At 44.5% G+C, this 13,369-nt stretch overlaps 1 protein-coding gene across 2 annotated transcripts; it reads right to left on the reverse strand.

Annotated features, from left to right (window-relative positions):
- Positions 1-1,060: 1,060 nt before the first annotated feature.
- LOC109865683 (malate dehydrogenase, cytoplasmic) lies at positions 1,061-13,055 on the reverse strand. 2 transcript variants are annotated; one of them, XM_031799676.1, is made up of 9 exons: positions 12,643-13,055; positions 9,003-9,101; positions 8,665-8,761; positions 7,519-7,694; positions 5,244-5,366; positions 4,762-4,938; positions 3,969-4,082; positions 3,463-3,552; positions 1,061-1,513 (listed from the first exon to the last, which is right to left on the reverse strand). In XM_031799676.1, the coding sequence occupies exons 1-9, from the start codon at positions 12,694-12,696 to the stop codon at positions 1,391-1,393; spliced, it is 1,053 nt and encodes a 350-aa protein (XP_031655536.1). In that variant the 5' UTR covers positions 12,697-13,055; the 3' UTR covers positions 1,061-1,390. The 2 variants fall into 2 exon arrangements, with proteins under 2 accessions (XP_031655536.1, XP_020309645.1); XM_020454056.2 differs by lacking the exon at positions 12,643-13,055 and adding an exon at positions 9,978-10,206.
- Positions 13,056-13,369: the final 314 nt, after the last annotated feature.

Consider the following 13,369-nt stretch of genomic DNA (forward strand, 5'->3'; position numbering starts at 1 on the left):
CTGGTTCTGGTGGTCAGCTGATGAGGGACCAAAAGCCTGAAAATACATTCCAGAAACTCATCAAATACTATAAACTAAGATCTCTATGTGATCTCTTCAAATAGTTCCCAAAAGCCTAGCCAATATAGTCTTTCATCGCCTTCTGTAATTTGATAGCAAATATTGGACATTCAATGAAAGATGGACGTCAACGACTTGAGAGAGAACAGACACCAGTGACAGCCGCACGCGCTGTGTCGGTAAAGGAACACATTCATTCCAGCAATTGAGAAAATATAAAATGTTTAAAACAATTCATGTCATTTAATAGGATCTCTATGTGAGAGACTGTGTCCCTCTTCTCATTTTCTCTGGAGTGGGGTGTATGGGACTTCCGGACCACCCTCTGCCTGCATAGCACAGCTCACCAAACAGTAGACTTAATGTTCAGCCCCTGGCCGCTATGCAGTTTGTCAGGCACTGCAAAATGGGCAGAATGCCTTCCGCCAGGCAGTCCAGGATGGTTGATTAAATGATTGATTCCTGTTTCATAAGTTATTTTTTACAACCATCCGAGAACCTTACATGCATGCAACTTGTATTTTAGAAACATTGATAACGTGGCTTAGAAATTATTGCGTAACAGGGAGATTGAAATCCCCCACAAATCTTAGGCTTTTCACTACTTGAATCTTGTTAATATGGTTAAACTACCATTTGATCGATTTGAAAGGGTCTCTGAGTAGTAAAACGTTGTCAACACTGCTACCATGTGGTCAAACGTTTCATTGCAAAATTCTATGACAACATCCAACATGTAATGATTGTCTGTCTTTCTTTCTGACTAACAAGATAATTCGCTTCAGAAATACCCTCTTTGATCACAATACTTTGAGTTCAACATGTTTGAAGGCTCAACGGAAAGAGGGGGTAGAAAAATTATTACTCAACATTTCACTAGTCATGATATAACTACCATATTGATAGAAATACAACTATCATATTTCTATAAACTGGAAAAATAACAGAAAACCCTAGCTTGAAAGATATTTAGTCAAATAACCAACCACAATCCACAGAATGAGTCTTCAGTTGTATCCGTTTTTATTGTTTATTGATAACACGTACAAGTACAGTAGAACTATTGTGTGTTACCATCTACCCAAAGGACAATCCTCCAGTGTCTTCCGACAAAGGCCAACGTTTAGATAGCATTTTTTTATTACAGGTTTATTATTAATAACCGTGACCTTAAACACACACACATACATACAGAGAGGTACACACACACACACGCCAATTGCGCAGGGGACTCGAGTGGGGCTATTGGTCACAGACGTGAGTCAGGAGGGTTCTGGGGGTCTTCTAAGTGCTGCTGTTGTGGCGGTGTGCCAGTAGGTGGCACTGCGAGTCACTGGCTCAGGAAGGACAGGGCCGTGTCTCGCTCCTCCACCAGCTCGGCGGCTGTGGCGTCCATCTTGGCTCGGGAGAAGTCGTTGATAGGCAGACCGTCATGGATATTCCACGACTTGTTCTGTGGAGAGAATATGGATGAGGATCAAACAGGGGGCACTTTAGCACACCTCATCTAGTCCAGGATCACAACTACAGTACAGGACTACAGTAGCCACAATGCTCTGCGTAACACAGTTGTGTCACGATTTTCCAATTGCAAATGAATGTGGCAAAAGTCTGTGTAAACTGCTGGCTTGCAATAGTAGGCCTATGTTGGTATAACCTAAACTCTGAAAAGCAGATGTTGGGTATCAATGACTTTCAATAACCACCCATCGGTAAATGATATATAAACTCAGCAAAAAAAAGAAACATCCTCTCACTGTCAACTGCGTTTATTTTCAGCAAACTTAACATGTAAGTATTTGTATGAACATAAGATTCAACAACTGAGACATAAACTGAACAGGTTCCACAGACATGTGACTAACAGAAATGTAATAATGTGTCCCTGAACAAAGGGGGTCTCAAAATCTAAAGTAACAGTCAGTATCTGGTGTGGCCACCAGCTGCATTAAGTACTGCAGTGCATCTCCTCCTCATGGACTGCACCAGATTTGCCAGTTCCTGCTGTGAGATGTTACCTCACTCTTCCACTAAGGCACCTGCAAGTTCCCGGACATTTCTGGGGGGGGGGGGGGGGGGGGAAATTGGCCCTAGCCCTCACCCTCCGATCCAACAGGTCCCAGACGTGCTCAATGGGCTATTCGCTGGCCATGGCAGAACACTGACATTCCTGTTTTGCAGGAAATCACACACAGAACGGGCAGTATGTCTGGTGGCATTGTCATGCTGGAGGGTCATGTCAGGATGAGCCTGCAAGAAGGGTACCACATGAGGGAGGAGGATGTCTTCCCTGTAAACGCACAGCGTTGAGACTGCCTGCAATGACAACAAGCTCAGTCCGATGATGCTGTGACAAACCGCACCAGACCACAACGGACCCTCCACCTCGATCCCGCTCCGGAGTACAGGCCTCGGTGTAACGCTCATTCCTTCGACAATAAACGCGAATCTGACTATCACCCCTGGTGAGACAAAACCGCAACTTGTCATTGAAGAGCAATTACTGCTAGTCCTGTCTGGTCCAGCGACGGTGGGTTTGTGCCCATAGGCGACGTTGTTGCCGGTGAGGACCTGCCTTACAACAGGCCTACATGCCCTCAGTCCAGCCTCTCTCTTCCTATTGCAGACAGTCTGAGCACTGATGGAGGGATAGTGCATTCCTGGTGTAACTCGGGCAGTTGTTGTTGCCATCCTGTACCTGTCCCGCAGGTGTGATGTTCAGATGTACCGATCCTGTGCAGGTGTTGTTACACGTGTTCTGCCACTGCGAGGACGATCAGCTGTCCGTCCTGTCTCCCTCTAGCGCCGTCTTAGGCGTCTCACAGTACGGACATTGCAATTTCTTGCCCTGGTCACATCTGCAGTCCTCATGCCTCCTTGCAGCATGCCTAAGTCACATTCACGCAGATGAGCAGGGACCCTGGGCATCTTTCTTTTGTTGTTTTTCAGAGTCAGTAAAAAGGCCTCTTTAGTGTACTAAGTTTTCATAACTGTGACCTTAATTGCCTACCGTCTGTAATCCGTTAGTGTCTTATCCACCGTTCCACAGGTGCATGTTAATTAATTGTTTATTCATTGAACAAGCATGGGAAACAGTGTTTAAACCTTTTACAATGAAGATCTGTGAAGTTATTTAGATGTTTGCAAATTATCTTTGAAAGACCGGGTCCTAAAAAAGGGACATTTCTTTTTTTGCTGAGTTTATATGTACTATTAATACACCTTGCCAGGGTTGATTTAGTTATGTCCATAGAGATGCTATGTATACAATGGCCTTTTCTGTAACAGAATGAGCAGTGCCATTGAGGGCTATGAGTGACAAGTTTGAGTGACAAGTTTTGGCAATTCATAACTAAACTGTGGCATAAAAGCCCTCTATCCATCTCTATGGTTATGCCTTACCTTGATATGAACAGGGAATGAGTAAATTAGGTCTTCGGGGATTCCGTAGGAGTTTCCACCAGCGTAAACACCCATTGACATGAACTCACCCTGAAAATAACAACAGGACAAACAGTCAGACCAGGGACTCAGCTTCACAAAACACAACATTTTGGTAACACCCCTGCCCCCCCCCAAATTCCCAGGTTTTCCAGAAATCCTAGGAAATTTAGCAGAATTATGCAACCCCATGATATTAGCTTCCCACTTAAGAGTACTGCCAAATTAAAATGAATTTGTCTGAGACATCCGAAAACGCTTTGCATGTTTGTGGATTCTTCCAGATTGAAAATAAAGAGGAGTCATGGTGCTCTGTTCCAAGATATCACTTTTCAATATATAAACATTGGAACAATGTTAGTTGTTTAGCATTAAATGTTAGTGTTTTATGGTGTTTGGGGTGGGGGGGGGGGTTCGCTGCAGACCCTTGACGTCATCCCACCCCACCTCCCAAACAAACGGCTTACATCGAGAGTGCCGAACCACCAGTCCCTCATGTGGTCACAGATGGCCTTGGCGGCAGACATGGCACTGGACAGCTTCCTGGCCTTGATGACGGCAGCACCACGCAGCTGCACCGTCTGCAGGAGACAGAGAGGAGAGAGGAAGAGAGACCGGGGGGGGGGGGGGGGTTTAGGATGGCTTCATTACAACACGGGACTAAAGAGACTAATAGATTCAGTGAAAAATGCTTGTATACAGATAAGAGATTATTGAAAGATGAGATATGGGGTCCAGATGACACCCACAACCCACTCACTTTTCAATTAATAGGGATTCATTCAGGTAAGGATCGCACATTTATAATACCTATGAGCTCTGCATACGCAACATAGGTGCAAATAGCATTACCACTCATCATTAATATGTATAACTACATTCATAAAGCATTATTTGTTTATAGATTTTTTACTTAACACATTTTTCTTAAAACTGCATTGTAAGCATTTCACTGTAAGGGTCTACCTACACCTGTTGAATTCGGCACATGTGACGAATACAATTTGATTTGGTTATGAGCAGTAGTCCAAGCGACGTGTGCAGATTTGGGTCGAATGGTTTACTTTTTCCATAAGGCATGAAACTTGGTACATTTGTACAGTTTGAGGCCATGAACATTTTCATAAAAACAAAGCCATAAAAAAACAGGCAGAATAATGCCCGTTGAAGCAAATTGTTAGAATGCCATACAGTACATTTTTATGGGAAATTATGTCCAAATGGGTTAGTTCAGAAGAGCCAAAACTAGAGTTCACTTACAGAGATGAAGTCTCCCTTGAGCCAGCTGTCGTCCTTCACGGCGTTGTACGCCTCCACCTCTTTGCCATGCACGTTGACCATGGCGTGGTGCACGTCGGGGTACTGGGTGGATGAGTGGTTGCCCCAGATGATGACGTTCTTGACTGCATCGGCGGGCACGCCGCAACGCATCGCCACCTAGAGGCAGACACAGGCTATGATGTCATTCATGGGATTTTTGACCATATTGGAATACCCATTCAATTGTTTCAGATCGAATTCCAAATGGACTTACAGCCCCTACACCTAAGATGATTGACTAGGTTTAAGCAATATGGTAAAATGTCCAACTAGCCAATCACATTGCTCACACTTAATCCTCTCAGATATCCAGAAGTACATAGGGTATAGAGGGATCCATTTCGGATTGGACATTACATCAAGTGCCTCGAGGCTAGGAACTAGTGTCTTTTTCCAGACGGAGCCTTTTGGCTTTGGCCTACCTGGGAACGGGCCCTGTTGTGGTCTAGACGGGTCAGGCAGGAGAAGTTCTCCTTGGGGATGGAGGGGGCGGACTTGGAGGCAATCAGACAGTTGGTGTTAGCAGGGTTTCCCACCACCAAGACCTGAGAGAAAGAGAGAGAGAGAGAGAGAGAGGTTAGAAACATCAAAGAGCCTCCCAGGTGGCGCAGTGGTTAAGGGCGCTGTACTGCAGCGCCAGCTGTGCCACCAGAGACGCTGGGTTCGCGCCCAGGCTCTGTCGTAACCGGCCGCGACCGGGAGGTCCATGGGGCGACGCACAATTGGCCTAGCGTCGTCCGGGTTAGGCCAGTAGGGAAATCCTTGTCTCACCGCGCACCAGCGACTCCTGTGGCGGGCCGGGTGCAGTGCACGCTAACCAAGGTTGCCAGGTGCACAGTGTTTCCTCTGACACATTGGTGCGGTTGGATGGCGCTGTGTTAAGAAGCAGTGCGGCTTGGTTGGGTTGTGTATCGGAGGACGCATGACCTTCGTCTCTCCCGAGCCCGTATGGGAGTTGTAGCGATGAGACAAGATAGTAGCTACTAAACCATTGGATACCACGAAATTGGGAAGAAAATCAAAGAGTCATCACTCACTCAAACTACAGATTCACGAACAGCTCCATTTCAGAGTAGGGAACAAGAGTAGGATAAGTCCTATTTTAAGTCCTCATCTTCATGTGTGCCATTTTATGTGACTATTTATACATCTAAAAGCATACGCATGGTTTTATGCAAAGCAGAGATGGCACATCATCAGAAAGAGTAGCAGAGACCTCCCGAGTGGCGCAGCGGTCTAAGGCACTGCAGTGGGGTTTGGACGGACCGGGACGTCCTTGTCCCCTCTGTGGCGGGCCAGGCGCATGCACGCCGACACGGTCGCCAGGTGTACGGTGTTTCCTCCGACACATTGGCGCGGCTAGCTTCTGGGTTAAGTGAGCAGTGTTTCAAGAAGCAGCGCGGCTTGACAGGGTCGGGTTTCTGAGGACGCATGGCTCTTGACCTTTGCCTCTCCCGAGTCCGTATGGGAGTTGCAGCGATGGGACACGACTGTAACTACCAATTGGATATCATGAAATTAATTTATATTTCAAAAAATGCAAATTTATATCAAATAATATATATTAAAAAAAGAGTAGCAGTGCAACTGAGAAACATGAGTCACGACTAAGGGAAATGCTGACACTTTCTAAATGGCCCCAAAAAATCTATAGAAGATTGATGTCACGCACAGAATACATCCCCTTTAAATGAAGGTCGAGGATTAGCTCGATTTAAAGGGATCGCTGTGTGTACATGAGTGTTATGGCTGCCAGCGCCAACCCCGCCATTATGGCCCCTGAGCAAGGCACTCAACCCCTAAACTACTCACCGGGTCGCTGTACTGTTTCTGGCTAATGTGGGTACTTGTGTGTGCGTATATAGGAGGGATTGGGTAAAGTAGAATCCACATTTCCGTCTGGTATGGATCAATAAAGTACTCTTGTTCTAAAAAACACACTCACTTTAGAGGACGGTCATTCAGTTCTTATGTAGCTACATAGATCGTATAGAAACCTGACCACTCAAATTCACACACATCCCTGGATCAGAAGTCGTTGACCTTGGCCATTAGAAGAGGTGAGGCTTTGTTCGTCACACTGACGTCTAGTTGTTGCTGCAAACCCGCAGTGGCCAAAGGCCCCCCTTGTGAAACCAGTGACTGCAGTGTGTACACACACAACACAGCGTGGAGTAGTTTTCATCCCTGGCTTTGGAACACAGCCCACTCCACACCGGATTAATAGCCTGTAAAATGTGAACTTGCGCCGATACCATAGAAGTATAAGGCTGTTCAAAAAAAAACTGGCCCGTTTTAAATGTGAAAAGGTCAAACTATAGTCTGATTTGTCAAAAAGATTTGCGTGACTTTTAAAGGAAGGAAAGTTCTACAATCTGGTTCATGTCAAATGTCATAGAACTAGAGGTATTGCGTCAAGTCTTTAACAGGAATCAAAAATGTATCTCACCAAAATGTTACATCTGTAAAAGCAGATGAACCTTTCCCCAAAACACGCTTTAACATCATTCAACACCCCACAACCTGGTCTTTGCAGTACTGTTGTGCCTTCATGTCCCTTGATTATCGTTAGCAATGAGAGCTATCTGTTTGGTGCGGGGTGTGTGTGTGTCTCTCCCTCTCTCTAGCCAGGCTGCTGCTGCTCTGCGGCAGTGGCCCGAAACATGCCGAGTCATAGACACACAGAGGGACAGTTACCCTGACGGACTTCTTGGCGTACTTCTCCAGGGCGGCTCCCTGGGTCTTAAAGATGGCCACGTTGGCCTTCAGGAGGTCCTTCCTCTCCATGCCCTCCTTCCTGGGCATAGAGCCCACCAAGATGGCGGCGTCCAGATCTTTGAAGCCCAGCTCCACCTTGTCGGTGGGGATGACCTCTGTGGATGAAGATGGGGGTGGGGTGACGGTTAGTTACGATGGATATTGTGTTGGATAGAGTGGATGTAGTTGTCAACGTTGTGTTACTGCCCCATTTGTAGAGAGATGTATGGTTTTACTGGATTCTGCAATGAACATAAAAATTCAGATTTGACAAAAAAGCAACACAATCATGGTTTTAAGATGAGTTTTTAAAAAACTATTTCTATAAGACAAATTAAGCATAGAATGTCTGCTAAAGTTAGTAAAATAATAGGTGTGTTGGCAGTTTCTGTTTGTGGTGGTAGCTGAACATTATAATTACCTTTTTAATTTACAGTAATTATACTGCTATTTCTGGCTCATCTGGGTGTACATGAATGCAAGATTAGGGAAGGACAAACAGTCTGTGTGGGAAATGCCCTTAGGTAATTGTGCACTAACACACACACACACACACACAACAGGTTATTTCCAAACCGATAGTCTAGCACTCAGTGGCTCCACCTTGCTGAAAAATTGTCTTGTTTCTTGAAACACTGCCAAATGTGCTGATTTCGTAGATAATGTTTGCTCTGTGGCAACTAATGAAAAACGCTTTCCCTGTTTTATCAGGATGAACTTCAATCAGGGCTCATTGGTGCACGAGATGTCTTGTACCCCACCTCCCCTATTGTTGCCCCACCACTCCCAGGATTGGTTGGAATGACCTATAGGCCCTTGGGAACCGACGAATAGTAGGCCTCCTTTCTGACACTCCTTCCCACAGCAGTCTGTTGTGGACCATCCCTGCTGCTGTGAAATTAGGGCTATTGGAAAAGTACAGCAGCAACAGGGAGGCACACATACAGTCCACACCCAATGCATTTTAAATGTGTTTCAGATGGGGGAGGACACAATGTAAATCATGCCAAAAAAAGCATGCCTATGTATAATGGGTGCATATGTTCTCACAACCAGCCCAGGTAGAAATAGAAAAGCATAGCTCACCCCTCAGGAGTGGGAGAGCACAGTCCTGCAGCTCCATCACAACCCCATCCAGAACCGGCAACATGGGAGGGATGTCCAACAGGACCAAGATGATGGGCTAGAACAGAAACGATTGCAAAGAGTTTTTTTTTTTTTTTCTTCAAGCAGCTGCCGAAAATAAGAGCTCAGCCCCTCCCGACCTCATGCCAAAAATTCACATCCCATGCATAATTCACACGCGTTTATGTAACGATATCTTTATAGCCTACATGTTACAGCATCCGTCTGCCTCCTGTGCTCGAGGACAAAGCTGATTTGAAAGAGCGTGTGCGGGTAGAAGTAGGCCTTGGCCGTGTTACCTGGTCCTTGCCGAAGACATCTCCCTTGGCGATGCTGTACAGCAGGGAGTAGGCGATCTGTCCAGCAGCGCCAGTCACCAGCACACGGATTGGGTCGGCCTGTTAAACAACACACACACACCCCATACTCATTCTGTGCAATCTTCCAACACAGCAGTAATGACCTACATAGCAGGGATACGCAAACGAAGCGGCAGTAATCGCATCTGACTGCTATGTTGATTAAAATGACAAAATTCAGTGTCGACAGATGGAAACGCACTTTGCATTAGCTGGCAGAGGAACTGAATGAAATAAAGACGATGATGATGATGCAATTTTCGACTAATGCCACGCGCGAAATTCTTTACATGCTGACCACACCGCTCTCGAAGACACCGCGGCTACATTGTTGCTAGCGTGAAAAAGCGGAAACAATTTCCTAATCAGGCACTTTACGTTATCTTCTTCATTTCGGAATTGTAGTCTAGAGACTATTTTTTTTTTATCCAGCATCCTCATTTCTTAAAATCAAATGTTATTTACCTTACAGTGAAATGCTTACTTACAGGCCCTTAACCAACAATGCAGGTAAGAAAAAATACGTACAAAACAATACCTAAAATAAAATAAGAAATAAAAGTGAAAACTAATTAAAGAGCGGCAGTAAAATAGCAATAGCGAGGCTTTAATACAGGGGTTACCGCACAAGATGGCTGGTTGGCCATCTTTCTGACTAACGTTAGCGAACGACTTCAGAAAGAGATGGTGAACGTTAGCCAGAAATCTTTGCTGAAACAACAGACTAATCTTTGATCAAACATGAGATTAACCGCTGATGCTAGCTCCCGGCTTCAATGACAAGTGGACACAAACCCCAAGTTGCTCATCAACAATGACAAGCATCTGTTTTCCTACCTAGCAAACACTTTCGATGCATCATTCATATAACAGTTAGCTATAACTTGACGGCAACAAAATAAACATACATCTTACCATATTCACTTGAGATAGAGGATCTCTTTAAGCCTGCAAATACTGTTTCTCTCGCTAGGACTAGACTGAAGGGTCACCTCTGCGCTTGTATTGAAATGTACGACGGTGGCGCACTGGATTCCTGTCCAGGGATCTGTAGTTGAATATTCACGGATGCTGGTCTTTTTACCCGCTCAAATCACGAAAAGGAACACATTCCCCATGAAGAACCGCTGCAGCGCCAGCTCGTTGTTCTCGAAGGCCACGCCCACATGACCTTATATGGACCACCTACAAAAACTGAGTGTGGGCCGCGTTCATTTATCTCCTTTTACAAATACTTTGCTTCTTGCGTCTTTCAGCCACACATTTTTTTAAAATAACTTTTTAATAAATGAGCAGACGTTCATCACTCCTCTAGAAGGACTAGATAGACAGTATCCTAGGGATTTTCTTTACACAGTCATTTGCAGTTCTTACTGTGACCTAATGAATGAAGGAGGATAGCAATAATATTAACACTTGGCCAAGCTTTTTTTAAATCTATTTTTAAGAAAACACACATTTGAATCTATATAGACTTCATTAATCAGAGATATACATTAGAGTTGTGTCGGGATGTTGTTCGTGGATTTTTGGTAACCTGTGCCAAGTTGAATTCAGCCAATGAATTCAACCCCTTGCCTATACCCTGATATCAATCTATGTTTGCTTTTACAAATGCATCAGGCCTACATCACATCACACAGCATTTTCCTATAAAGATTGAGCCCCCCGACAGGATAAATGTTTAGCCAATCGAAAACATGCTTTGTAAATTATCTATTAATGGCTCATATTTCAAGTTAATAAGACTAAGACACGAGCAATATTTCAAGCAATGATTCATTCAACAACCCAACAAAAGCCTGATTAGACGGAGTCAAAGTTTGGTTCTGTGACATACTACTAATCAACTATTAATGGCCATTGTCTGTAAGATGGAGACACTTCTCTTTCATGGCCTCATTGTTTCATGATCACTGATAAGTGAAAGTGCTGGGCAAGATTTGTCCATATTGGTTTAACTTGAAAACCACTGTCCTCTCCCAGCCTTACTATCTGCATCTTTATTTGGTGGGTACAATCAAATAGGTCATAGGCCAACTGGTAGCCTAACTGGTAGCCTAATTCAAACACAAAATACGATTCATCCTCACGTAGTAAGTATAACGTCCACCTAACTTTTTCTAGCAGAAGACTATTGGAAGAAGATGTCCGTCTGTAGCCTCCACTGGGGCACGAGCGGGGTCATTTGAAGTCAAGGACAGTGATGTGGCTCTGGTAGACTAGTCACAAGATGCTTAGCAATAGAACAGACTAAAGTGGCATTATCTTCACAACTGATGAGCAGGCATATGAGCTTTTTTTCTAGGGCGGGGGTAAGAACAAGGTTAGGTTTAGTGAATGCAATTTAGTTTGGATGCACCATAATCCCATCGTTTCTGGCATGTCCACCTGTGGATGCATTCAGAGGTTTCAAAAGAACTTGTTTCAAAAAGCCTGTTGACTTTTTTAATCTATAATTCATGTCCACTCTATTACATGAAGCAACCAGGACCTAACACAGACATGCAGCCTAGTATTTGCCACAGCAGATTTAACATGTCACTTAGTTATTATTTACAATGATGGAAGATGTATTAGTCGTATATACAGGATGTACACGGTATACACCATCTAACAAAACGCTACATGGCTAAACATTTAGATTATTGTTATGCAAACAGATATAAAACGAATTATACATTGGGTGGTTAGAGCCCTGAATGCTGATTGGGTAACAGCCGTGATATATCAGACCTATACCATGGGTATGACAAAACATGTATTTTTACTGCTCTAATTACGTTGGTAACCAGTTTATAATAGCAATAAGGCACCTCAGGGGTTTGTGGTATATGACCAATATACCACGGCTAAAGGCTGTATCCAGGCACTCCTCGTTGCGTCGTCCTTGCACAAGAACAGCCGTTAGCCGTGGTATATGGCCATATAGCACACCCCTCGTGCTTTATTGCTTAATTAGATCCGTTTCATTAGGATTGTGGGAAGTGGGGCATTAATGTTACATAATCGCCCGGTGAAAATAGATGGCTTCCCTATGGAGGCAGCGCCTGTCTGACGCACCGGGTGGCATGGAGCTATCCATGGTGCAATGAACACCCGCTTGCGTTCTTCACCAAAGCTGCCGAGGGGAGGCAGTCAATGAATTAATGATGATGTGGTCACACAGACAGGACGGTCGAGCCACAGACACTTTGTTCAAGTCTGTAGGCTATTGTGAATGAGAAGGCCTCACAGTAGTCTACTCAATTCGAATGTCTTGTTGACTGAGGATAGATACCTCCAAATAGAAGCCTATGGGCCTATCATTTTCTAGTCGACAGTGTCTACTACCCAGAAAGAATAGATGAAGCTTCGGCAAAAACTAACGGGGACCCGAATAAACCAATATTTCACTAGGCTACCCTATAGGATTAGGTTTGTAAGAGCTTATCACGGTAATTCAACAAGACATGAGCTATAGAGAGGAGAGTCAATGTCGAATTGGCAACTGTAGTTAATTCAAAGGAAGCCTTAATATTTCGTTTGAGAGCCCCTCTGGTATGCTGGTGGCTGGTGCGGTCAAGGACAAGAGTCTTACCTCCGACGATGCCGCCCGCACCACTATGTACATCGCTGTCAACAAAGTCAACATGGTGAACCCGGATCCGTCCCCCTCGCTACAGTATGTCCGCCCGTCTGTCTTTGCGAGTCCAGGCGAAAAGAGTTAAGGGCGAGATAGTCGGGGAGAGAAGGACCTAGAGAGCGGTGCAACAACCTCGGGGAAACGCGAGCCCTTAGGACAGAAACGCGCTCCGCTATGCAGTTAACTCGGATCCGCTATCTATCAGTCTCACCCAGGAGTCACCCCCACTCTCTTGCACTACAGTCTAGTCCGCTAATAAGCTTTAGTAGACTAAAATAGATTGACTGCGCCGTAATCTTTTGCCCATTAATAATGAGTACTGTTGCATAAAGTGTAGTCTATCCTAATAATCAAGTCTGGTGTGAGACGGGGGTTTGGTTGATGACATCACTAGCCTACAATTGAGAACCGCAGAGGTGTGGTGTGTTTTGAGGGGGTCACATAAGGACACCATAATGTACAGGACCAGTCAAAAGTTTGGACACACCTACTCATGCAAAGGTTTTTCTTTATGTTTTACTATTTTCTACATTGTAGAATAATAGTGAAGACATCAAAACTAAGAAATAAAACATATGGAATGATATTTTAACCAAAAAAGTGTTAAACAAATCAAATCAAATTTAAAGTAGCCACCCTTTGCCTTGACAACAGCTTTGCACACTCTTGACATTCTCTCAAC

The sequence above is a fragment of the Oncorhynchus kisutch genome, linkage group LG20, assembly GCF_002021735.2.
Source record: "Oncorhynchus kisutch isolate 150728-3 linkage group LG20, Okis_V2, whole genome shotgun sequence".
NCBI classification, from domain to species: domain Eukaryota; kingdom Metazoa; phylum Chordata; class Actinopteri; order Salmoniformes; family Salmonidae; genus Oncorhynchus; species Oncorhynchus kisutch.

Bases quoted from the DNA above. Each gene is read 5' to 3' on its own strand.
- LOC109865683 (XM_031799676.1), bottom strand. From the start codon at position 12,696: ATGTTGACTTTGTTGACAGCGATGTACATAGTGGTGCGGGCGGCATCG. The intron at 8,762-9,002 runs GTAACACGGCCA...TTTCTGTTCTAG, and splicing joins ATGTCTTCGGCAAGGACCAG to CCCATCATCTTGGTCCTGTT. The intron at 5,367-7,518 runs GTAACTGTCCCT...TCTTTCTCTCAG, and splicing joins ACGCCAAGAAGTCCGTCAGG to GTCTTGGTGGTGGGAAACCC.